Here is a 27,242-nt window from a genome sequence, read left to right on the forward strand (position 1 = left end):
GGACTGTTTCCGTCGTCTTTGTTAGCGTGCGCTGCGATTACAGCGCATTTCACAAACGGTCTGTGGGTTGTTGGCGCAGTGTGTTGTTGTGTTCACGGGTCTTTGGGGACGGGAGCGGGCTTTCTCCCGGAGCTCCTAATGAGGGTCCAGGAACAGGGCCTGCTAAACGGCAGGGGCAGCCGGCGGCGGCGGTGGGGAGGTGGAGGAGGGCGGAGAGCGTGCCAGGGCAGAGCCACGCCAGGTACACTTAATCACCGCTGTGGCTTGTAAAGGGCGGGCTGCAGGTCAAGGTGTTTCGCTGTGGAGAGCCAGGCTCGCTTTGCCAGGAGCGTTGCCAACAACAGAGACATCGAACCCATGTGTCCGTGTGAGTGCACGTGTGTGCCCGCGTGAGTGCACGTGTGCCCGCGTGAGTGCCCGCGTGAGTGCCCGCGTGAGTGCACGTGTGCCCGAGTGAGTGCACGCGTGTCTGTGTGAGTGCACGCGTGTCTGTGTGAGTGTGCGTGTGTCTGTGTGAGTGTGCGTGTGTCTGTGTGAGTGCGCGTGTGTCTGTGTGAGTGCACGCGTGTCTGTGTGAGTGCACGCGTGTCTGTGTGAGTGTGCGTGTGTCTGTGTGAGTGTGCGTGTGTCTGTGTGAGTGTGCGTGTGTCTGTGTGAGTGCGCGCGTGTCTGTGTGAGTGCACGCGTGTCTGTGTGAGTGCACGCGTGTCTGTGTGAGTGTGCGTGTGTCTGTGTGAGTGTGCGAGTGTCTGTGTGAGTGCACGCGTGTCTGTGTGAGTGTGCGTGTGTCTGTGTGAGTGCGCGTGTGTCTGTGTGAGTGCGCGTGTGTCTGTGTGAGTGCACGCGTGTCTGTGTGAGTGCACGCGTGTCTGTGTGAGTGTGCGTGTGTCCATGTGAGCGCACGCGTGTCTGTGTGAGCGCACGCGTGTCTGTGTGAGTGTGCGTGTGTCTGTGTGAGTGCACGCGTGTCTGTGTGAGTGCACGCGTGTCTGTGTGAGCGTGCGTGTGTCTGTGTGAGCGTACGCGTGTGTTTCTGTGTGAGCGTACGCGTGTGTCTGTGTGAGCGTACGCGTGTGTCTGTGTGAGTGTGCGTGTGTCTGTGTGAGTGCACGCGTGTCTGTGTGAGTGTGCGTGTGTCTGTGTGAGTGCACGCGTGTCTGTGTGAGTGTGCGTGTGTCTGTGTGAGTGTGCGTGTGTCTGTGTGAGTGTGCGTGTGTCTGTGTGAGTGCACGCGTGTCTGTGTGAGTGTGCGTGTGTCTGTGTGAGTGCACGCGTGTCTGTGTGAGTGCGCGTGTGTGTGTGAGCGCACGCGTGTCTGTGTGAGTGCACGCGTGTCTGTTTGAGTGCACACGTGTCTGTGTGAGTGCACGCGTGTCTGTGTGAGTGCACGCGTGTGCGCTGGAAAGCGTGTTCGTGTGAACCGCACGCTTGACCGCGCCTCCTGCTTTGGCTTTGTGTTCCAGTGGACGAGCGGTTCCTGAAGGACCTGGACCGGGTCCTGGTGCTGCACCGGCGGGCCGTCATGCCCTACGCCGCCTACGCCCGCAAGCGGCGCGGCCCCAGCGACGAGCGGGAGGTGGAGCAGTACGCCAGGCTGGTGGGGCAGGCCTGCGCCGAGAGGATGCTCCTGTACCGGGCGTAGCCAGCAGGGGGCGCTCAGCGGAGGGCGCCTCACCGCCCACTTTCACAGAAACGTCATTAATGTGCACATCTTTGTGTCTGTCGGTCTGTCTGTCCGTGTCACATTCTTGATGCACCATTTTACTGAAGGGTGTGGTTTGTCTGTCTGTCTTTCTGTCTGCCCGTCTGTCTCCGTCGCAGAATTTGCCCCTTTTTCCTGCTCCACAGATTCACTGATTTGTATATGAAACCCACAGCATAGTCACACGTGTGTCTCACTCGCTTGCAGAACACCATTTCATTTGACAATGACTGATTTGGGACGGCCCTTAATGTTAAGAATCCACAGTTACTGATGCTTAGAGTCTTCAGAAGGGTTACTGAACTGTCTGTTACCTGGGGGATACTTCAACTGCAGCGTTTTCATCTAGAGATCTATGCCTCTGTGCCTCTGTGCACCTACATCAGTACATCAGAGTGCTTCTACTCTTTTAGAAAGCTTTTACCCCATTCAGAGAGACCTGAGCCACTCAAAGCCATGCCAGGTCTGTCTGTCTGTCTGTCCGTCCGTCCGTCCGTCTGTGGGAAGGCCGGGCTCTGTTCTCTGACTGATGTGAATGAGGTTTTGGGTTTTGGAGGTTGCATCCCCCCCCCCCCTTCACCACACTGACCTCAGACCAGCGTAGGCCAGCGCGCATGCGTGCGGTCTCTGGCAGAACACTGATCTGAGGTCAGTGGAGCTGACGGGGAGTTGATTGCGAGGGAACGGTTTAGAAAAGAGAACGCAACCGCAGCTGTGTGGGCCTGAGGCCTGAAGAGCCGACGGTCCTCCGGACGGCTTCCCACATTGCAGTTCCCCACCGCTCCCCCCCCCGCGCCCCCAGAATTCCACTGGGCCAGTCTTCACCCAACCTTCCAGCCCAAACACGCCGGCGACGGACGGCTCACTGTCACCCCACCTTTATGGCCTTCACGAGAACCTCACCTTTCCACCGCTAGCTCCCGGGGGCCCGTGAGCCTGGGACCCGATGCAGAGGATTGTGGGAATCGACTCACGGCGAACAAATGAGGCTGTAGCACTGAGCGCAGAAGCAGCTATCTGGGCATGAAGCCAGCGCATTATCAGACAGTATCCCACAATGCCATAGATGCCATATTGCGTTTGTTGAGCCATATTGCACTCTTTAATATCAGACCAGGGACTCCTGGGTAGAAGATAGAAGTCAACATTGAATGGGTGAGGGTTCAGGAAGGAGGGCCTCATCTTTACTGATCTGAGATCAGTGTTTTGGTGGACTGAGTTAGTGGTTTAAGTGGTGTCCCAGGTTCAGGGGCCAGGCCTATTTACACTGTTGGGTTGAAAATAATTAAGAAGGTTTTTTTTTTTAATGTTTTATTTTACTGCTATGTAATGCAAATGCAAAAACATGTACCCCTGAGAACCAATTCTCAGTGCTTTTTTTTTGTCTTGTCATGGAGACTTGTAGCTTTCAATGAATATAATTTTTCTGTATCTTACAATATTATTTTATTGCAAACAAAATAAAGATATGAACTATTCTTTTCATTTGCATTGAAAGACAACGAGGCTGGCTTCATATGAGGTTTACTTTCTGTGTGCTTTGAATTTTTGGGGATTTCGGGACGTGCGTATTTTTGCACTGAGGGAAGGAGGGGGTTGTGGGAAATATGCTGATGTTCCTGAGTGACGCGGAATGTTCACACACACACAGCGTAAGTGGATTCGCTTAAGATATTCGGATGTTTCAGAAGACGAAGCCCGCCATTGGTGGACACCGCGTGCTGTGATTGGGCTGGGATTTGACTCCAGGCGGTCGACAGGTGAGGGATTTGAGGTGAGCCAGCAGTCTGTCGCTGGCCCGCCGCTCGGCCGATGGATGTAATTAAAAACGCAGGTTTGTGAAGGTAGCGGATGTGTGACCCCTCCACCAGGGTAAGTACCTGCCATTCTGAGCAAACTGGAGAACCTGCCAATGGCTCCAAAATATGCTGTAAGGGCAGCACACCTCTCAACACACTCTCGAGCCATGTCAGAGTTTAAGGTGGTTAAGCAGAATGCATGTGGGGTATAATGTGTACTGTCTGGAGGTTTCTGGCAGTTCTGCACATTTTGGCAGTTTTTCCCCCCTCTTGGAGGAACGGAATGTATGGAATATAAAAGTTACTAAAATACTAAAGCCACCAATAGCAGTAATGCTATCTCTTTATAAGCTGCTTATGCCTGAATTCTTACTGTAACCATTGTGGTCAAAGCCCAGATTCCCACCTCCTCAGTCAGAGACACAGTGTCTAGCAGCCTTTCCCAGAACCCCTAGGGGGTGGAATGGGGTAGGGGTAATCACTGAGCCCCTCTGAATGCCTGGCCTGGGTTTGGGGTTGTGTCAGTATGACAGGCTAATTACTGAGGGAAGGAACGCTGGCGCAGACCTGGCGGGTTCTGGCTCTGCTCTCCGTCCCGCGTTCGCCACGCTTTCCCCGGGCCTCCGTCTCCGGCCCCGACGTCCCAGCATGCCCTGCCTCTGCGGCTTATCCTCAGTCACGCCGTTCTCTCGCTCGCAGGAGGCCATCTTAGCAAAGGCCTCGTTCCGCCGTGCTAATCTGAAACTCACTCAGATGGCAACTGATACTTTTGAGAGCGGCTCGCACTGTTTTTACAGAAACGGTATAACTTTTTTTTTTTAAAGTGCTTATTTTTGACATTCTGCAACTTTCAGTTCAGTTAATATATAGAAATAAAAATAATAATCAGTCCTTAATAGGGAATAAAATGTAAAAAATGGTACCTGGTGCTGGATCCAGAAGAGGGGAGCACACTGTTGGGTTATGCCCTCTATTCACAAACCATTCTGCTGGTTTCAGTTCTGAGAAGTGCTTCTGAATTAGGAATAAACTGCATCCTGTAACAGGGATGATGTTTTTTTGGGGGGAAGGGGAGCACAGAAAGTAGAGATGGCACTGAGCTCTCTTTTTTGGAAAGCCAGCGGAATCAGGAGCGCGTCTGCAGGGGTCCGCACATCCGGCAGGCGGAACGCTGAGCGCTCTTCTCTCCTCCCCCAGGCAGGGCCCGGGAGCCAGAGGACGCGTCGCGCGTCAGTGCACCCCCGCACACGCCGTCCCGCGTCCGCACGCCAGCGCGTTTCCACACGCGCGCGGAGGGCGCAGCTGCTCACCTTCAACGGTCCAAAACGGAAGGGGAAGAATGCAAGTACATGAAAATGAAAACAAGGAGGAGAGAATGTGGAGAAAGTGATACTTATCTGCTGCTTCATGTTCTCAGGCCGCTGGTTTCAGTTACTTGCTGTCTGTCGGTCTGCGTGTCCCCAATGACTCTGTCCGTATGAAATACCATCGCTTAAGAATTTACAGAGCGCTGTGTCAGCCATACTTGCAAAACATATAGAAAATACTAAGGTATACGTAATCCAAATTCCAATTCAGTTTCCAGATGTGATGTTTTGTGCAATTGTACAATCAGGTTTCATGTAGTCGAAAGAACTGCGTGTTTCAAAAAATGGTCAAGTCTCGAAATTTGAAAAGGGATCTGAGAAGTACAGATCGTACTGAATTGAAGAGGCTTGTCGAAAGAATGGGCTTAAAATCAAATAATTCTCAAAGGATTTATAAAGCCTTTGAAGGATGACCATTTACAGCTGCAGTTACTGAACTTCTCATTTATATTCAGTTGTAGCATCGGACCAGATGCAGCCCTCCCTGATAATCGACAGCACTCTGGCACTAAGTAGCATGCTACCTCTCCTTCTATTACAGTGTGAATACAACATGGTATTGCTTCTCCTGTATAACGATAGTAAGAGTTCAGGGCATTCTTGCTAGAACGTTCTGTGCCAGCTGGTTAGGAAGTTAAAAGATTGCTGAAAAGTTGACCCCCCCCCCCCCCCCAGGAACCTTGCTGCTCAGCAGTTGTGGTTTGGATCCCTAGCATACAGCTCTGGCTAGCTCAGCTAGCAGTGACCTTTTTCATGAGGCCAGGACTGCAGTTACCTGCAAAAACAAACCTCGGGAGACGGAGGCGATGCCGAAGACGTAAGTGGAATAGCAGCCTTCGTGCGGCTCTTGGTCGTCCTCATTTCCTGTTTGCTAACGTCGTTGCGGGCTCCCTGTGCTTTGACTCATTTTTCCGTTTCCTTTTTATTTCATTACAGTGGCCATTTTTTGATCCAAACCCTGACAAAGCAGTCTGAGAGGTGTGCGCACTCATTTCCCCCCTGCGCGCGTGAGTGTGTGCGTGCGTGAGTGTGTGTGTGTGTGCGTGAGTGTGTGCGTGAGTGTGTGTGTGCGTGAGTGAGTGTGTGCGTGAGTGAGTGTGTGTGTGTGTGCGTGCGTGTGTGCGTGCGTGAGTGTGTGTGTGAGTGAGTGTGTGTGTGTGCGCGTGAGTGTGTGCGTGCGTGCGTGCGGGCGTAAGTGAGTGTGTGTGTGTGTGCGTGCGTGTGTGTGTGTGCCTGTGCAATCTGTCTGCGTTGGCATCCCTGTGAACCCCCCCTTCCCGCCAGGACCCGGTGGAAACTTCCGGACCACAGGAAGTGCAGGGCTCCTTTGTTAGCGAGGCCCACAGATTAAGCGTATCGCACCCTAAATACAGCCCTTTCTCTGGGGGATTAGCGCGGGGGACCAGGGGAGTCCTCTCTCAGCGCGGGCTGTCAGAGAGATTCATCTCACTACCAGCACGCTTTTCTCCCTCCCTCCCTCCCTCCCTCCCTCCCTCTGTTTTCCCCCTCCATTTCTACCCCTCACTTTCTGTAGAAAAGTCACTCTGTCATGAGTAACTGAGGATAGAAGTTTTAAAATGGGGAAAGGGCTCTAAAGTGAGAGTCATAATCTGCCAATGAGACGGTAGTCACATTGTGTGGCAGATTGCTAAAGTCCATGTGGAAAGGATACCAGTAAGGTGAACAAGCATGTAATTCAGTCATGTTTCAGATACTTTATTCAAACGGGTTTCTGCGAGCGGTTTCCTACTTTAGTCGCTGGGACTGAATAGAATGTTCTAGCTGGTGCAAATGGCAGTGGATTTGTCTCATCAGACTACGGAGTGGTCAACACTCGTTTTCTTCTCCATCCCCCTTTTCTCTCCCTCCCTCTCGCATGGAGCCTGTGTGTTCCCGGTGCTGGAATAATACTAATGAGATGTGGGCTGAAAAGCGAGGTGAAGTGGGTTTGCCCGCACGGCTGAGGAGCGCCTTCTGTTCCCTCAGAAGGACCCGCTCCGAACGCTCTTTCAGTCCGGCCGCCGGCCCGCACAACACTCTGGACCTCGCGCCCGCCGCTCCCCCGAGCAGCCTCTTCACTGGCCCTCTGAATTTTCTTCCTCTTCTCTGTTCTCTGCTGTTGCTTTTGTACACAAAATACACTCAAGCACTGTCGACGTTTCATGCAGAGGTGAGTTTTTTCCCTCCTGCCTCTCTTCCCTCGTCTTTTCACCCCCCCCCCCGCTCTCTCGCTCACTCTCCCTCTTTCCCTTTCAATGCTTCTGTTGTTGTTCGGGGAGTGCTTGGCATCGCCACGGCAACCCACTGAGTCTAAGGGGGACTTGGCCTCCAGTTAACGGAATAAGGACAGAAAATATCTATAATTACAATTATGAAAACACTGATATTTATGACCTGTGCTGGCTACATAGCTCCAGTGGGGATAGTTACATTTTGCAACAAGCTAAGCAATTCAAGAACCGTTTTCATTTCTGATTTATTGGATATGTGTCTTGTGTGTTTTGCATTTAGTTTGATAGAGCCTGTATTTTTTTTAACATGGCTTCTGTCATGTAGTTTGTTAAGCTCAGTAAGGGTGTGTTTATATTGAACTCAAACCATTGCACGCACTGGAAAAGCAGAAATGCCAGAACATAACAGCCATTCATTGGCTCTTAAATATGAACCTAATACCCCCAGCCTCTCAGTTCTCAAGTATTAACAGCACCTTAAATCACATTTAATTGAATTCTTTACTGTGTAAAATGTGTGTTGCTTAATCTATGGCTTTGCTCATAGAGTTTAAATTTTGAATGCAATCTTTACCATTTTAATTTGAACTCTTAATTTGAAATTTTAAAAATAAATACATTTGTGGCCTAATAAATATTCATGATAATTTTCTCTTTAATTGTTTATTCTATTTATTCTTGAATGGTTTCCCAAATATTCCAAGAATACTGTGACATCTTACTCCGCACATGAATTATCTGTCTCTATTGTACAGTATGCAGTTGAACAGCAAGTCTCCCTTTCTGAGTCTCACTTAGATTTACACGAGCTCGCTGACTTTAACTGGCATTCCCGATTCGCGACGCGTTTCTGAAATGTCAAAAATGTCTCGAACCCCGCGCTGCATCAAACCCTCCTAAGCCCCGCGTTCACAGGGCCGATAAACGGGGGGATCAGAGGCCTGGACTGACAGGCGAAAGCGAAAGTTCTGCACGCGCTCCCGGACGCTTGCGTGTCGCTGCGCACGCGTGTCTGCACGTCGACGCGTCAACCTTCGTGTGTGCGTGCGACCGGTGCGGTTTCACAAGCCCCACTCTCTCTCTCTTTCTCTCTCTCTCCTCCTCTCTCTCTCTCTCTCTCTCTCTCTCTCTCTCTCTTTCTGTCTCTATTTCTCCCTCTCTCTCTCTGTCTCTCTCTCTCTCAATCTCTCTCTCTCTCTTTCTCTCTTCTCTGTCTCTCTCTCTCTCTCTCTCTTCTCTCTCTCTCTCTCTCTCTCTCTCTCTCTCTCTCTCTCTCTCTCTCTATTCTCTCTCCCTCTCTCTCTCTCTCTCTCTCTATCCTGGGTTTTGATGAAGGAGGGACTCCTGCTAGGGCTGTGCTGGCAGCTCACTCGGTTTTCACATGTGGCGTGAGCCCTGGTCCTCCTGGAAGGGCTTTTCTGCCCCGAGGCGTGCCAGGCAGGGAGGGGTGGGAAGGAGGCGTTTACCCCCCCCCGCCCCCCGTCGTCAGTCCTTGTGCCACGGTCAGATACCCCCTGGCTACCCCCCCACGGTGGCTAAATTGCAAAAACACTTTAAAAATAAAAAAAAACTAATATTTGTCCTCGTCACCAGAATTGGGACATGTCCCTCTCCAATATAGGAAGGGACAAATCACCACCACAACACACAGGGTCTCATCACAGAGAATCTATCCCATCGTCCCCTTGGTGGAACATTAGGGGGCCACCTGTGACCCCAAATGCTTCGTGGCTCATGCTTTATTTTTAATTAGGACGATTGGCTCTAGTCTGCTCTGCAGATTCTGTGCTGAGGTAAGACATAAGAGAGCCAAACCGCAGAGCTTGTTTGATTAAGCTGATGCGTGTCAGTTAATTTCCTTAAAAAAAAGAAAAAAACAGGTGGCAAACTCAGTCCTTTAGGGAGTCCACCCCCCCCACCTCTTCCACCCTCACCTTACATCTAATGGGACATCATGGACTGCTGGAGGGTCATTTTTACAACAATTTACAGGCAATTTCACTACTTTAAATGTGTTCTGAGGGTCTTTTAAAGAAATACCAAGGCTCCAGGGCTCAAAACTCAACCTTCCAGGACCAGAATCAAGCCTTTTTTCCCTTTAGAAATGAGTTCCAGACCACGCTGTGTTTACGTGGCTATGCCAACCTGGCTCAGCGAAGGGTCTGGAGGTTTGAAGCTTGCGGGATCCATTTACACAGCACTGGTCTGGGGTACCATGGTTAACCAGAGGAATTGGAGGTTAGGGACCGGATTGAGGAACGGCACGCTACTGATGACAGATCACTGGCATTGGTGCGTGAAGCCTTTTAGAAGGAGCGATGGGAGAACTGGTTGTTTTAGACATGCGTTGTTCTGCAGGTATTCACGCTATGTATGCTAAGAGCGAGATTTTGAAGGACACCTCAGCTAGTATTCGTTATATTGTTTCCCATTTGCAGCTTGTGGTGTAATGTGCGCTGCCTTGGAAGGTTACAGGTTCAAATCCTAGGTGGGATATTGCTACTGTAACCTTGAGTGGGATATTTCTAGCTGCAGAAGTGTTTTGCCTGATAGGAGAGTAAATGTTTGGCCCTGATCGAGGCACATCTTTGCTGAATGAATTGTAAAGACTTTTAGGTGCAGCTGGCTAAATGGCCAGTTGCGCTGGAAATGGAAGCCATGTTGTTGCAGTGATGCATCTCCCAGTGATGATGTGTTCAGCCTGAGCTCCTGACCACAGAGCCCATTAATCAAATCCGATATGGGCTCTGAACATGTCAGAAATCATCTTCTCTCCCATAGCCCTTTCCAAAACCACTTAAAAAACATAGATCCGCTCTAACTCCAAAAATCCCCCCGCAGCAGCGATCCTGGACTGGCTCGCGCTCGTTTGGACCCGCTGGTTTTTGGAGCGGAGCAGAGCGAGAGCGGTGGCTTTGGAACAAAGAGCCCAGCTTGTGTGGGAGTCGGACCGCGAGCCGTCGTGTCCTCAGAAGGCAGGGAGACGAGACGCGTGAGCGCGCCGGGCGGCTCCAGCGCTATTCCAAGCCCGTGACTCACGGTCACGTCCCCACGCGGGGGCCCCCGCACCCCCCTGCACCCCCGCACAAGGGCCGCTATTAACGCTGTGGGGTTCCAGGCTCGTGTGTGGGTGTGGGGTTCCAGGCTCGTGTATGGGTGTGGGGTTCCAGGCTCGTGTGTGGGTGTGGGGTTCCAGGCTCGTGTGTGGGTGTGGGGTTCCAGGCTCGTGTGTGGGTCTTTGGCAGGTGAATGCAGATCACGGCTTTGATCGGAGTGCTAAGCCAGTGTTTGGTCAGATCAATAAAGCATATTTTCATTTTCATTTTAATTTGAATCGAGAGCACGGTCTGCCTGCCTGTAGAGGGAAAAAAAATCTTTTTTTATCACATTCTGTTTTTGTAGCACATTATTATTATAGGACATATTATTATTATTATAATAATAATAAAAAATACTTCATTTTGTTATAACAGCTTTGGCAACGGCACTTTGGTCTGTCCCGACAATAAAGGAGACTAAATAGAAATGGAAAAATTTTGAGAAGGAAAAAAACAAAAACCCTGGCAAATGATCACACGTACCTTCAGTGCTAGTTACTTCAGTGGGTTAATGTGAGCGCTTGCAGACCCCAGGCCAACTGCCGTTTGAGTAGGGCGTAGAGAGGCCGCCCATAGTCAAGGGTGAGGAGGTTTAAACAAGTTAGAGGGCAGCTTTGATCACAGAAGTAGAAATAGGAGAAAGCATCTTTTGGAAAGGCCCAATCGGAAGCACGATTCATCAAAGTTTATAATCATGCCCGCTGCGTCCTCAGATTAGGCTCGTTTCGAGGGAGCACAGCGGATTGGATGGCTTTACGCGAATCAAATGAAGCCTTTGGAATTCTAAGTCTGTGTGTTTAGCAGTGATCTGAGCAGATTTGTGTGTGGTACTACCGTGGAGAATTTTGTTGGCAAGTGAGACTCCGAAATATTCCCGATCCCCTGTCTAGAGTAACACCAGCCACAAATCCCTGGCTTGGCCTGCATACTTGCTGAGTGTGCGAAAACAGAGTTGGGGGGAGAGAGAGAGAGAAGAGGCTTTAGAGGGCTGCCATGTAAATTAAATGCAGATTCTGTATATGTGACCAAAAATATGAAAAATTGAGAGAAATAAACATGGGGAGGGTTGGCAGGACTGCTTGTTTCGCTTGGCGTGTGAGTATCCAAAACGGTTAAAGCCCAGTAATTACACTGGAATCCAGGGGAAAAGCCCCAACCCCACACTCTTCCCCTCGAAGAGGCTCTGGCTAATTTAAAGGCAATTTTAATTCACTTACAAGCCTTTAAAGAACCACGATGGGGAGAAGAGGGAAGCTCGAGGGTTTGAGAGTTGGTGCTGTGAGGTTTGGCCCCTCCGAAATTAAGTGCACCACTCAAATGGAGAGCAAATGTTCTTTTAATGTTTAGTTAATGTGCTTTTAATGTTTACAAGGAGTGCCAGTGTGCCAAGGCTGAAAACTGAGATCAACCAAACAAACCCAAACTCTTTCCTGAAGGAAATGGTTCTGGTTCTTGGAGTGTCATTTTACTCGAGGGTGGGGTGGGGGGTGGGGGGTGGGTGTGGAGGTGGGGTCTTTCTGTGGAAAATAGGGTTCTGTACTGGGTCTGGTGGTCTGAGACTCCCAGGTTTAACCTACAGCTGAACTTCGAATCATAGTAAGCTCTTGTGGAAACATCGGTCCTCGGTCCAGAACACTCGTTCGTGTTACTCACTCCGTTACTTGCTCACATTTTAGTGTTTCCTCCAGAATTTCGCATTTTGGAAATGCTGTGCATTTAGAGTTTCATTTCAGCAATCTTAACGAGAACTGAGGGAAGGCCTTGGTGGTCTGGACCGCAATGTAGGCAGTGGCTGAATTTCCTCAGCGACCGGCCTACTGGAAATGAATTTATACAGATGTTTCCAGCTTGAACTCCCTGTTGCCAGGCACAGCTATTGTTGCGACACCAAAAATGACTATAACTAAATTTATTTATTTTATAAAGAAGTTCAAGTGAATGAAGCTGTGTGCACTACAATGATTGCTGCAAAAATAAGCTGGAACAAGAATGATCAGATCAGATCTCTCCCGGAAAGCGTGCGTGTGTTGATTGTCAGATGTGTACAGGTTTAAAACATGGTCTCGTGGGCATGCACTCAAAGGTTTTCTAGTTTATCTTTGCAGATGTTGCTTCTAGTGGAAGTGGCCCTTTAGTCACCTCTTGAAGTGGTGGGATGTTGGGACAGTCTCTGGTCCCAAGCCGTATTTTTTCCATTTGTGAGGACCATAACATGATGTCAAAGTGACTTGGTTATTCCTTGAGATTAGGAGTTTGGCCCCAAAACCCCCACCACCTCCACAGAAAGCAACCTCTGGGTCTATGCTACTTATTGCCCCCCTCCCCCCATACAATGACTTGGCTTCCCCTAAATGTGTTACATAGGCCTGTGTACTGTGAGTGACATCTTCACTCACCCCAACAGCTCCAGCCCTGACTGGTCAGAGGGGGGGGTCCCTCGGAAGAATGTCATGCACGGCCGACCCCCCCCCTCTCTGATCACGCACCAGCAACCCCTCCCTACACCGAAAATTACCCCATGTCTTAACCGTTAACAGAGAGGTAGAGCAAAAGGGCGTGAGAGAGGGAGGAATGAAAAGAGATGTACATTTCTGTATAGAGTGGTTGGTACTGTGCACTGGGTGCGCACCCCCCCCCCCCCCGCTATTTTGGGGCGCTCCTTCTAGCCCCGCCGGTCCCTGCACGCTCGTGCTGCTGGTGCAGTCTGGAGGATCCCACACTTGGACCCCAGTGTCCTTTCAAAAGAGCAGATTCTTCCCTGCCACATTCCTCTGCCCATTTACCCGGGCGACGGGCAGAATGAGAGAGAGGGAGAGAAAGAGGGAGAGAGCGAGGTACAGAGAGAGAAGAGGGAGAGAGATAGAGGGAGGGAGAGAGAGAAGAGGGATGCAGTTTTGTGTGTGGCACAGACAGACAGACGGGCGGGAGAAAGGGCGGGCTCTCGGGCGGGGTGCCCACCCTGTGTCCAGCGCTGACGGGCTGTCATCTCCACGCGGGGGGGTGGGGGGGTTAGAGTGACAGGCAGTCGGGCTGTGGGAACCGGCAGGCCAGGGCCAGCGAGGGGCAGTGCGAGGGGCTTCATGGTGTCATTTCAAGGCTTTATGTGTTTATCAAACTGCTGACCTCGGCAGCCCCACAGACAGGAAGCGAGCTGGCAACTGAATGCAGAGATCAAGTCTTTGTGAGGCTGGGGGGGGCGGGGGAGGTGGGGGAGGTGGGGGTCTGTCTCGCCTTTTACCAAACCCCCCCCCCCCCCTCCTCTCACCCCCATTTCCATCTCATACTCCATCTCCCCATTGATAACCAGATTAAGCTGGTATGGCACAAAGACATATCCATAGAGAAAGACAGAGAGAGAACAGAAGGAGATGAGGTGAAGAGAGTATAAGAGAGAAAGACTGATAATGGGAGGAAAGTGGGAAAAGATAGCAGGAAAATGACACGAGAAAGCTGTGTGTGAGAAAGAGAGTGCAGCGATGGAAAGAGCCACGTGTGCAAAGCAAGCTCGGAAAGACCGATTTGAAAAATGCGTGGTAACGGTGACGTAGGTGAACAGGAAGTGTGCAAAGAAAAAGGCCCAGTGATAACTGAAATACCTGTCTCCCTCAGGTACGCACAGCACTCCGCAAATTACCTGTCAACAGCTTGCACAGCTCTCCCCTTCCTTTCCTCTCTCTCTCTCTCTCACACATTAACAAACGGCTTGACAGCAGCGAGTCTGACAACAGGCCGCGGACAATATTTATCCTATGGAATGAGTCATTGCTTTTAGTGAGAAATGAGTTGTTTCCAGGACAGCTGTGTTTTAGTGAGCGCCCTCGCATGACGGAGCCCGGACGATGAAGCCCATTTGTCTGCAGCGGTTTGAATGTGTGAGAACGTGTGGATGTGCTGCGGGTTTGTTTTGTGAGGCCAGTTTGAGCGTGCAGTCCGTGGTACTGTGACCTTTCTTACAGAGGTTTAACAAACGAACAATGGATCAGTAGAATTATTGATTGCTCGATATATTCATCTGCAATATCTGAAAGAAATGACCTTTTGGATGGACAACTCCAATAATATTTTCTTTAGAGCTTTTTTTTTACTGAGTAGTATTAAACATTGACTAGCAGGCAAATCATTGTGTGTGTGTGTATGTGTATGTGTGAGCATATTTATTGAAAAATATCTTGTCTGCCAGAAGGGTTAGCATATGAAACAAAGTAAATTAAAATTTAGCAGCTTAATAAAGCATACTTGACAAAAACTTTAATTTTATTTTAATTGAACTGTACAACTATTCTTATAAGTATAAAAGAGTATACTTCAGGTATAATTCAGCATGCTATTTTTTCTCATGGGAATATAAACCTAATATAAACACAAATCTGAGTGCGTACTAAAAGGCCTTGGGTGTGTATTTACGCAGTGCACTGGTGAGTGGGCGGACTGAGCCCCTGCAGTCCTGCTCAGTGGCAGAAAATTGCATCTGCCAGAGGAGGAACGCGGTCTCTATGGGGGGACAATCTGCAGAATGAGGAATAATGAGGGGTGCAGGGTCTCGTATTAGGGACAATGAAAGGGGAGGAGTCTGTAGAGTGACAGACAAAGGGGCTGGGACCAGTGTCTATGGTGAGGAACATGGAAAGGGGCGGGGTCTCTGGGTACGCGGGATAGGGAGAGAGGAGGATTCTGATATTACGGAAAGGGGAAAGGGGAGGTGTCTGGTATGATGGACACAAAGGGGGTGGGGTCTTGGGTATGAGGGACATGGTGGTCAACATGTTCGTAAGTATAGTTGATTCCAGTTTATTCCAGGCCAGGTGGAGTCTTCATGAAGACTTTAGGACCGAGGAAATATGGTGTCTCTGTATCAGAGTTCAGGGTCACGTGTGCTGTGTTTTTTTTTTTTAATTTAAAAAAAAATTTTTATAAAGTTTTTTGTCTTTTTTGCAAGGGGTGGGGGGAGGGATGTGGGAGGCTCTTATCTGCATGCCTTGCTGGTGGAGAGCAGCCTTGTGCCTGAGTCTTCAGGCCAAACTGTCCTCCTGTATTAAGCTGTTATTTATGAGTTGACGTACTGAGCGATAGTTCACGCTAGACATATGGCTGTTAAGCTAAATCTGTGAAAATAAATACAATGAATTAACTAGATTTATGTAGGTCGCAAAATGAAAATAGTATAAGTTTAAATATTTTACAATTTAAGCCATATGTGTGCTATTTACATTTGAAATGCAAATATGGCCTGTATTTCTTGTCATTTTTTTGTTATGTCAATATGTTTATATAGCCTGTATGAACTAGTAACTAGTATATTAAAACGGTAAAATAACTCTGTAATTTAACCATGCTGCCTAGCCCGTGCAGCTCCTTCTAATAGCACATAGCTACTTGTGTGTTTTGTCAGTTTGTGTTTGCTGCACACTGATGTTACCAGACGTGTGATAAATACATGGCTAGTCAACGGAATAGAAAGCGTTGAATTTGTCTGTGATTTATTTCAAATATTAGCGTAGTTTAATGTTTGTCTAAAAGCCAGGCCCCTGTGATTACGTGCGTGTTGGCTTCTCGTGACGGCGTTTGTGTTTTGTGTGTGTGTGTGTGTGACTGTGCTTTGACTCTCCCTTTCTGTGTTTGTGTTTGCAGGCCGGCCCCCCCTGTCCAAGCAGGAGTTCTTCGCTCCTTTGTTTTCTGGCTGTGGTGTTTATGCACCCCCACCAGGAAGTAGAAGTAGGCCCCTGAGACGTAATGTAGAGCTCACTACCTCCGTCCACTGCCTTTATTTACTCTCCGCGAGCCAGCGGCCTGCGCGGCCTAAAGCCTGCTCTAGATTTGGAGCGGCTTCCCAGTTCTGTCTCTGAATGTGGCCAGGCCGAATCAGCAGCTGGAGGGCCGGTCTCTGAGGACAAACCAGCGAGAGAGAGAGAGAGAGAGAGAGTGTGTGTGTGTGTGTAAAGAAAGTGAGAGAGATGGACAGAGGGAGGAGAGAGAACGAGAGAGAGAAAAGAAAGACAATATACTTCTGGGACACAGTGAGTGTTAAAGAGAAGGAATTCTGTGTCTCTGTTCAGTCCTGGTCCTGTTTTTTTCCCTCCTTTTTTTTTTACTGTTAAATCCTGCGGAAAATTGGACGACGTGGCAAAACAGAGGTGGATGTTTTCCCCCAAGAGGAGTGCGGATGGGGCACATTCCGGGGAAAGCTGATTAAATCCCCCCATTGATTCGGGGGGGAAGCACTCTGACCCCAGGAATACATTAACAGATTAAGCAGGGAAACCCAGGCTTCGCTCGCGCTCTGTAGAGAGCGACAACATTCGCGCAGCACCGACACCAGCACTCTCATATCCCCATAAGCAAAATAAACCATCATACCGTCAAAAATCATTTCAGATGGGGACTTACGTGGATAACTAGCCTCTTCAGAGAATTATCTGTGATTGAGGGTGCGCGCGTGTGTCAGTGAGTGTTTATTCCCCCAGAATGCTGAACTCGCAGTCAGTCACTGATAATGACTGATAACGCTGACCTTTTCAAAAAAATCCACAAGGAATTGATTCATTTTGAAATCTGGCGTGTCAGAAGTGGACACAGGCTTTAGCAACACTATTTATGTGCAGTCAGGGTAGCTGAATAGCCTCACAATTTCTCATCATGGAGACAGTTACGCCACCCGCCCTGTGTCCAGCAGATAAACCCTCAGCTGATGAGTGTTGTGTTGTAATATTGGATGAGCTGGCACCCCTAAAACAGTCAGAAAGTGTGTTTTTGAAAAGTGTGTCTAAGAACACAGAAGTGGATGTATAACAGGTTAAAAACAGCAGTGAAGTTAGTCTGTGGGCTCCTAGTGTACCCCGTGTCAGATTTACTGTGGGGTTACTGGGTGGAGCATGGGGGACCGGGCCTGTTTTTGAACCGATATGAGGGGGGGTGGATAAGGTCTTATCGTTTGAAGTTTGGGAGGCCCCCCTCCCCCTCTCTTCCCCCAAAGAGCCCTTGTGTTGTTGGGGTGCAGAGTGCATTTTAGGGTGTTCCCTCTGGGTTAGCACAGAGGGAGCGATTAAGGCCATGTTGTTTAAAGTTTGTTGTACGTCCAAGTTTGTGTGTGTGTGTGTGTGTGTGTGTGAGTATGTACGTGCGTGCGTGTGTGTTTGCGTGTGCATGTGTTTATGTATCTGTGTGTGTGTGTGTGTGTGTGTGTGTGTGTGTGTGTATGCGCGTGCGTGCGTGTGTGTTTGTGTGTGTATGTGTGTGTGTGCGTGTGTGTGTGTGTATGCGCGTGCGTGCACACAAAGGGGATTTATCCTCAGATTCTTGGAGCTCTCCTGAGAGACCATAGAACACAGTGGGTCAACGCCCATTGTTTCCCTCTATAACACCCTTCTGATGCTAATCATGCTAATCTGCCCGGTTTGAACTCCTCACAGATTCAGACATCTGAGCTTTCTGGTTATAAAACCCTCAGGGGAAATGCCAGGAGAATTTGCTGTGAATTTATTTCGGGAATAAGGTGTGGTGGGGTGCGGCAGCACACCACGCTTGTAATTTGAGCACAGAGAAATTAAACCTCCGTTTATCTAAAATGTGCACAGGTTAAGTGCTCCAGACGCCAGTAAACTTTTAGAAATGGATCTTTCGGAATAGAGAATCTTTGTGCAACAGGCATGTTGTTATTTCACATTAGTCTCAGTTGCCTCAGTTAAAAGCTTTTTAAAAAAAAAAAAAAATTATTTAATTTTTTTTAAAAAGCACCCTTATTAAATGTGACATAATATAGAACAGATGCAAACGTTAAAAGTGCTAATATCAACAAAAACAGTAGTATGTTGGAAAAAAAAAATTGTACTGTTGTCACATCTTAGAGGAAAGGGAGGGTGCTATGGGTGGAGGACCGGAGGGGGTCCAGGAGACAGAGGGTGGGGACAGTCGGCCCGGTCACGGGCTGCGGGGCTCATCAGGACCCTTTGACCCCCCCCCTCGGTGGGGACACATGGCCCCCATATCCCTGACAGCCTGAGAAACTGCAGGGACACCTCACCCACCGTCCAGCCAACCTGGCAACCCTGGCATCCAGACGAAGGGCCCTCGCAGCTCTGTGCGCACGGGCACCACGTACACACGTGCACATGCGGGGAGACTCCCCATTATGATGCATTCTCATTCTTATTTATTCATTAGATGTGTTCTCTTTTTTTTCCAGGCTGAAGACAAAGCCCTGATTCAAACCCCACACAACCTCCAGGCCCAGAATCTAAGCCAGCCCTACTCCACCGCTGCACTCTTCCTGATCCTAACATGCTTGCACAATGCGGTTTGGTTCAAACTGGAGTGGGGGAGCTGGGGGTGGGGGTGGGGGGGGGGGGAAATCTTCTTTATGTGACTGGCGTTATATTAGACCCAGACGGACTATATGAGAACATGCCAGGGTAAGCGGAGCAGACATGGACTCAAACCATGTGATTTGGATGGATGCGTGTTTCCGTTGGCAGGTCTGGAAGGGCTTTTGTGAAAGAGTGGAATTTTGTCGTAAAAAGACAAAAAAAAAAAAGGCGCACAAAGACCTCATTACGTGACTTCGGTCCGTGCCGGGAAACTGCATTACTGGTCTCCTCCTCTGTGGAAGAAGACATCCAGCAATGTCCCATATTTCATTTTCTGAGGCGCTTGATTTATGAAATAAATGAATGCGCTCATTGTTTACTTTCTTAATGGATTTATCTCGCTAGGTTTGGGAAAATAAACACATTGGGAGTGTTTGCATTTCAAATGCTCACGATCTCTCTCTCTCTCTCTCTCTCTCTCTCTCGCGGGCCCCTTGGTGAGCAATTTGCTCCCTTTTAATTTCAAAGAAAAACAGCGGAGTGAAGCGACGCGTGGGGAGACGCATCTTCACGCTCTTTGATCAACTCGTTTCACAGTTTTCACCTCCTCCTCCCTCTCTTCTCTACTTTCTTTCTCTCGTTCCCTCCTACGTTCTGCAGTTCCACCTCAAATATGCTTTGCTGGCAGGATGACAGAAAGCGTACTTAATTTAACTTCGCTGGTATTTAGCCGACGCTCTTGTCCAGAACAACGCACGACGCGGGCGTGAGTGCAAAGATCTGCGCGGTATGGCGCTGGCAGACTCATTTAGTCACAAATCCATCCACCCATGGCAAGAATTACCGCTCTAATACAAATAATATTTGGAGCCACAGTAATCAAATTGTAATAGGAAATACATTTCAACTGTAACTCTGAAACAAGAGCCATTCTCTCTCTACCAGCTCAGCCTACAGCAACAGGATTCTTTCTTTTCCAGCCAATTCTTTCTTTCACACACTCCCTCTCTCTGGGATGTAGCTGCGCTGTCGAAGTCAGATCGACCGAAACTCATACAGTCACATCCAATTAGTGTCACATTCAGACAGGTTCACCCTTACTCCACGTAATGCAGAAATAATATTTGCAAGAGAGATCGCGGCATATTTGCCAAAGAATTTTGGAAGATGCACCCCTGCCAAAAGGCCTATGCCATCGGGAATCACAAATGGAATGAAATCTGGCTGTATTTATTGATCTTAACAGACAGAAACAGGGCTTTGAAAGAGCTCCTTGCTTGCATAAGCAAGTTAAACATGGCCTTGTGGCATTTCTTCTGCTGATTTGGTTGTTTTACTACATATTTTTTATATATATTACATGTGTGCTGGAGGTATTATGATATCATCGTCAAACTTCCTGCCATACAGAACAGTAAAGACAGACTGCTCACTGAGGTTCTCCAGGTTCAGGCAATTTCAAGTATTTTTATTTTTTTGTAACCAGGGCTACCACAGTCACTCACAGCACAATCTTTTTATTTGTCGTTTCCACATTGAGGCTTAATGCCTCACACAGCAGTGCTAATCATTTTTGGGGGTCATTCTGAGTCATCCTTCTGAGTTAGCAAACTACCAAAACTACACCAATCTACCATCTTTGTCTTAATTAAGTTTAATGGTGGTTTGCGTCAGATTTCTTTGCCTTTGGCAGACTCTGTGCTCCACAGCATATTGAATCCTATTTTATGATTTGAAATGCCCCTCAGCAGTGTTAGAGGGATGGAGAAGGGTCGCAATATCTGGCAACACAGGCAGTCATAGAAAGATGGTAAAGCACAATATTTGCTGACGTTCCCTTGTAAGCGTAAAGGAATCTGTTTATCCTTTCAGTTTGCATAGATTTTTTCCCCCTATCTATTTCGATCAATGCTCTCCTTTTGAAATGAGAAGGACTGTATTTTTTGTCATGGGGTGTGGTGGTGGGGGGCTAGACTCCACATTGTTGAAAAAAAAAAAAAAAACGTTGAGCCTTCACTGCCCTCCTCTCTCTTCCTCTCATTTTCTTTTTTTCTCTTCTCTCCCTCCGTTTTTCTCCCTCCCTGTCTCTCTCGGTTTGGTGTGAACAGTCACCCCCGCCCCCCCACCCTCGTGCCAGTTGCTTGTTGTCACAGTAAATTACTCAGCCGTATTGGAGGAGTGACAGAACATGCTGGGTGGGATGGATTTGGGGGGGGGGGGGAGGTCTGATTTCTCCTTCTACTGTCCCTCTACGTTACGGGGGTCGTTCTGTCAGTCATTTTCCTTTCCCAGGGTCATCAGATACAGTGATTGTACATCCTTTTGTTTCTTTTTGCCTGTGGAAGCACATACTGCAGGAGGCTGGAATAATATTGTGTGCTTTGTGCCTTTGTGTGCGATGACCTTGTTAGCTTGTATGTGTGTGTGGTGTGTGTGTGTGTGCGCACATGTTGAAGAGCCATCTCTTTCATTTACTTGCACAGTATTGTGTGATTTTGAGTGATTATGCTAATGAATTTGTGAGTGTGTGTTTGTGTGTGTGTGTCCACACTCTACGCATGTCTGTTTATATGTTTAGAGCAGTAACTGAAAGCGGTTGTGTGACAGGAGATGAGGGTTAATATCAGGAATGAAGTCTGACTGTAAGAGTGAAACAAAACAAGATACTTGACAAATTACAACTTGCGAAACAGTTCCTAGGACATCTCTTCTTGTAAATCACAGTCCAGATATACTCGGTAAGCAAACCTTTCAAACCATCTCTTAACCCTTCACACCACCACTGAATCCCTTCAGTTCCACTTAATTTCTTTTGATTATGCGCAATCCCTCACAATGTTCAGCCAAACTAATCAGATGCATACGTCCAAATACAAACTGCCTTCTGTGTTACAGTCAACAGAATCAAATCATTTCTGAGAGAAAGCTAAATAGCTATTCTTATATAAATATTTGTATATTTGTGTTGCATTAATGTAACCATGTGGTGGTATTGTCTGGATGTAATATTTTCCTGGGGTTGTGATTGCTCTCTGTCTGTAGACCACGTTGTGTGTTGCCATAGTGACTCCATGGTGATTGATGGGATATTTTTCCTAGACAGCTCTTCACCTCTCTGAAGAAAATGAAAGCTTGTGGCACTTAATGTGATTAATTTGTTTGTACGGTGCCATTTTGAAATTACATATGATTAATATGCTAAAATCACCATGTCTGCAGTTTACATCACTTCACATGGAGAGAGAAGAGTGGGCATATTTTTCTCAGGACAGTTACAGGTGTTTCATATGGAAAAAACTGAATATTATTATTATTATTTCATTTTTCTTAATTATTGTTTTGGATAAGTGCTAGTCTAAATCTGAATCTGCAGTGCATGCTGGGACTTTAATTGCTTGATTTAATCCAGTCAAAGCAACTGTTTCTTGTTCCTCAACTCTCCAGACGAGACTCAGGAAGGTTCAGGAGGTGCTGAAAGATGGCTTTTCAAACCTGTTCTTGTGTAATAAGGTAATTAACTGACAAGTGTGTTGGGGAAGGACAGACAACAATGTAACCCTCAGTTATTTCTCTAAAGGTGTGCAGGATTCAACGTGAAGCAGAGCTTTTGACATTCCCCACCCACAAAAGCTTTTTGTCTCAGGATTGAAGTATGTAGCCTATAAACCGCACACACACACACACACACACACACACACACACATGAACTCTGGTTCCTCTCGTTGTCCTTATCTATTACTGTCTCTTCCACTCTGTCCTCCCATTTTAATCTTCTCTCCCCCTGTCTACCTCTGCCCTTCCTCTCAGCTTCACTCTCTCCCTCTCTTCTAGATTCGTCTCTCCTTTTTTTCTTGCTCTGAGAAACAAACTGATATTTCCCACCATCATTTCCATCGGCAATTAAAAGAGCAATTCATTAATCCTCTTTAATGTGGCATACGTGCTTTGAGGTCTTTTATGGGGCAGTGATATATGGAGTTTGTCCACATCCATGTTGTTTAATATCCAGTAGGCAGCAGTATAATGCTACAGTAAAAGAACAGGGCTTGTAATTTAGAGCTTGCAGGTTCAAATCAAAAGTCAGGGCAGTGCTGTTGTACCCCTTAGCAAGGTACCTGACCTTAATTGCTTCTGAAGCTACATAAATCTGTGACGAAGAGAAAGCAAAGTGCTATGCAAGTCATTTGGGATACGGGTCCCAAAGGAATATATTGTAATGATGATGTCACAATGTACAGTGATGTCAGAGCTCATGAAGTGTGGTGAAGTGTGGAAGTGAGTTGTAAATTGCATTGTGAGTTGCAGGTGGCAGATAAGGTGAGGTCAGTCACTTGGGGTGCCATCCATCTGCAAGGCACATAAAACCGTCTCTTCTGAATCCTCCAGTGTCTTTACTGTCTCTGACCTGGATTTACACACCCTGGATTTGGCTGCAAGCTCAGATTCCTGACCACTATGTCGAAGTGCTGGCACTCATGGTCTTAATAAACCTCCAGGTTAGTATTGCAGGCTTCCTGGCATTCCTGCTTGCGTTATGACTGACAGTTCGACACACCCACTCTTTGACTGACATATGAGCTCCGTGTTAATGGCCTTAGACTCACTCAATTCTGATTTGCTCAGGTTTCTAAGACTAAGACATAACTACAGTGTCTTCTCTCCCCATTTTTCTTATATCCCTTTGTCCTCCTCCATCCCTCTGCCCCCTCTTTCCCTCTCTCTCTCTCTCTCTCTCTCCCTCTCTCTCTCTCTTTCTCTCCCCCCCCCTCTCTCCCTCTCTCTTTCGTAGATGCAGTGCAGAGGCAGGTAAAGGAGACAGGGTTCAGGGCCAGGGGGATAGGGTTACAGCTCGACCGACAGCTCTGCACAAATTAGGCCTTAAATTCTCAGCAATGGTCAAAACATTTAACCCCTCCTCACCTCCAAGACTTTTAAGAAAACATGTGTTCTCCTTCAAATGCTTATGACATTTAACGCAGACACAAACACACACACACACGTGTGCACTCATACTTGCATGAGCACTCACAAGTGTAGACACATATACTCATTAATTTATACATATAAGCATAGATAAACATAATCAAAAGCTATCATAAACACAGATACACTGAACAACTCATGCAACAATACACGCAGACACCCACAACACAAACACACACAATTGTGCGCACAGAAATATAAGAAAATATTGATCTGATGGAAACATTTACTGCAATAATTGCCTATATTTGCAAGGAAAATTAAGTCTCTGGAGAAGTGGTGTTTTTTGGCCTTTCCCCTCACCCTAATGACCCAGGACCAGGTGCAGGTTCAATAACGGCCATTTCTTAGCTTTTGAGAGCGAGAAAAAAAGATTGTTCGCAAGTTCCAAAAAAAAAAATAAAAAAAAGTATTCCGTCAGATAATGAACACACATATTCACGTGAAGTGCATGTTCAATGAAATTAAACCCATTCTCATGGCTAATGACCTGCAGAAGTTTAATGATGTTTAATGGGCTATGAGATGTATGGGTATAATTCTATAGCTCCATTCTACAAGTCCTCCAAAGCTGGCATATTCTGAAAAGGCAATTACTTTTAGAAAATTGTGCGTAAAAATGGTTGTTTGTTGGGGAGCCGCAGAGCTTGGGTCCCTGGGTGTGACATCGCTGTTGTACCCTTCACTGGCATCCCAACTCGATTTTCTTCAGTATAAATCCAGCTATATATGTGCAATTTGTGAAAAAATATATAAGCTACATTCATCACCACGGACGAGGGCCCCCGGCCAAGCACCTGAGGCAAAGGTGCACTTGAGCGGGTTAGTGTCGGAGGAGTAACGGACCGGATTCTTCCTGAATCTGGACCGCCACCCAGCGTGAGTCATGGCGAGGCATCGTTTTATCCACACGACCGTCTGCACGCTGTCCTGAGGCGTCCCCAGCGCCGCCAATTTGGCCCCGAGGGCTGTGGCGGCGCCTGCGTGTTCGGTTTCTGTTGTACCACAGCTCAGTCGCTCCCAAACATTTTCCTTTAAAACGGACACCCTTTGGCTTAGGGCCCCCTATTGTCCTTCAGCTAACACTTGTTAGCATCCACTGCTCTGCAAATATTTAACACGCTAACACATGGAACTTTGTCAAAATCACGATGATGATACCATTATATCATAGTTCCATTTACGACATTCAACTATTCAGGACTATATAAATATTTACTAATTGCAACAGTTGCAACAGTACCAAAGATTTGTAAACCTGACAAGATTTATTTGAAAGTATAGCGTATGTGATTTATAAAAGACAAAAACAGTTTTCTTGAAAGGGAAAATGTGTTGTTTTTTCCCCCCATTTTGCTGACCTCAATCTGGGAAACTTCTTGAGTCCACGGTGGCTAAAATAGTGCCTATAAACTAGACACAGCGTGTACTCTTGAACTGACCTCAATTTGACTCTGTTTCGAATATCACCAGGTGAATAATCCCACAAGGATAGAAATTATGGGTTTTAATTAAACATCGGGTTGTGTGAGCTGGCTAAAAATAGCAAAGATCTCTGAGCAGAGATTTATTGAAGGGGGAAGAGAAGGGCGTTAATGAGACGTTGATGATATCAGGGCGAGGGGCAGGGTCTCGGTTAGACCAGGGAGGTTGAAGGTCAGACAGCAACATTTAACAACGGTGTGATTTATGGGGTCATTCCCTCTGCACTTAAAACACAATGAAGGTGCTGTACCCCGGGCCTGACTTTCTCCACCGAGAGACAGACCAGGAAACTAGGATTTTATACCAGACCTCTACATTTTTTTCTCAGTGCAATCCTGTATCCGGAGTGACACGACTTACCGACGTTCATTCAGGTGAAGCCTTCGCTTTGGAGAGACTACAGCCACGGGCGAGCTCAGGCTAAAAATGGGAACACTCTGGTCAGACAGCTTGCTTGACCGCCATGTCACATTGTTACATACGCTCCTTCCCCAGCTAATAATGAGTGTTTGCTTTGTTCGAGTAATTGCGGTAACTCCAGACTGTAATGTTTAACTCCCAGCCTCGCTGCTCGCCGGAACGGAACCGCTGTCCGCCTCAGCCGCATCAGCACTAATGGCTAACTCCCTCAACCACAGCAGACACGGGAGCGGCTACTGATTACAGCCATTAATGCGGTGTGTGCTTATGAACAAGAGAACAAGGCCTGTTCTCCTGTGTGTGTGTGTGTGTGTGTGAGAGAGAGAGAGAGAGAGGGAGAGAGAGAGATCATTAAAGACTCCTCGACTCTGACATGCTAAAAGGGGGGGGGGGGGGGGACACAGAATGTCTTTTACTGAGAATTGAACCATCACTAAACAGAGAAAGGATTCTGTGAGGGCAGGGTTTGGGAGAGAAAGAGAAAGCGAGAGAGAGAGAGAGAGAGAGGGAGAGAGAGAGAGAGAGAGAGATGAGGTTCCAGTAACAATCAGTGCCGTTTATTAGCACCTTGTGAAAGAAACAAAAGGGTAAAGAGGAGGAAAAAAACGGCCTCTCTTTTTTCTCGGAGGCATCCGCTGCAGCAGCTGCTGGGAGCCAGCAGGAGAAAAGCTCCATTCAGGCTCCAGCTTCGTACGGAGACTGTATGGGCTCCTTCCTTTTCTCCTCTCTTTTCTTTAAACAATGGAAGCCGTGGGATTAGTGCGAGCAGACTGTGATTTCACTGGTCAGAGGGTGATAGCTGGTCATCTCCAGCTTCGGATTGTGTGCGAAAGCCCTTCTGAGAGTCCAGGCGTGCAGTGGCTCTCTCACGGGCACACCTTTATCAATCTTTCTTTCCCCCACTGAGCTAAAGGGACCACAAGCAATATCCCAGCAGGACAGTGGTATCTAATCCAGACCTCTACGCTGCTAACACCCCCCCCTCCCCCCACAACAAAAAAAACAACCTTCACCAGGAGATGAATGAGTGTGTTCTCTCTGGCTGTCTGTTTTCAACATCCCTTTGCTTGAATGTTACTCAAATGCCCAGCTCCTCCTATCCCAGCCTGCACTCTTAGGCTTCCTGCAGGTGTTAACGCTTGTGTTTCCTTCTCATTTTTGAAACCCAAAAAAAAAAAAAAAAACCAGACCATATATCCCAGACATGCAAGTTATCTGAGGCACTTGAAGACATGCGAGCGTAAACATTTGAGGAATCTGAACTTTTTATCCCTGCAGGAACAAAAGCCATGTCAATCACCTTATCACCTGTGGACCCAGAGGGCCTGGGGGAGGGAGGGTGCCTGGACCCAGTCTTCAGTATCTCCCAGGACACACACACTGATTATGGCCAGTTGGAGGCAGGTCTCATGGAAGTTGTTTGTCTGGTGTTGTGTTTCACTGCATGGTTTAACATTCAGTTGCCCACCAGAAGTGATTAAATCTAATCCTTTCCCTTGTAACTGTGAAGGCGAGACATGAATCTGAATGAAATCATCCTTATTTATTAAGAACATAATTATCTATGGAGTTCTGGAGACCATATTTAAATTTGCTGAAGTATACACTTGATTCAAACTGAAATAACTGTCTGTCTCTGCATTGGTTTCAGATTTAATGCAGAAAATGAGGTCACTGAGATCTGATGTTTTAATTACTTCATGAAACACACGCGCGCACGTCGCACCATCACATTTAGTCTAACTTTTCTCTTTCTGCCTTTAAAATATTGTAGCTACCCGGCATTTAATGTGCGCCAACCGTAAAAAAAGCTAAACTTCAACGACCTGAACTCTGACAGGGGAGGGGGGGTTGTGG

At 47.6% G+C, this 27,242-nt stretch overlaps 1 protein-coding gene across 7 annotated transcripts in view; it reads left to right on the forward strand.

Annotated features, from left to right (window-relative positions):
• Positions 1–3,204, forward strand: part of LOC135244543 (arginyl-tRNA--protein transferase 1) — a 67,364-nt gene extending 64,160 nt beyond the window's left edge. For all 7 annotated transcript variants that reach the window (XM_064316926.1, XM_064316932.1, XM_064316925.1 and 4 more), the window contains one exon: positions 1,464–3,204. In XM_064316926.1, the coding sequence (XP_064172996.1) occupies positions 1,464–1,642 (179 nt within the window). In that variant the 3' untranslated portion in view covers positions 1,643–3,204. The remainder of the gene's footprint in view (positions 1–1,463) is intronic.
• Positions 3,205–27,242: the final 24,038 nt, after the last annotated feature.

This window comes from Anguilla rostrata, chromosome 18, assembly GCF_018555375.3.
Source record: "Anguilla rostrata isolate EN2019 chromosome 18, ASM1855537v3, whole genome shotgun sequence".
Classification (NCBI taxonomy): domain Eukaryota; kingdom Metazoa; phylum Chordata; class Actinopteri; order Anguilliformes; family Anguillidae; genus Anguilla; species Anguilla rostrata.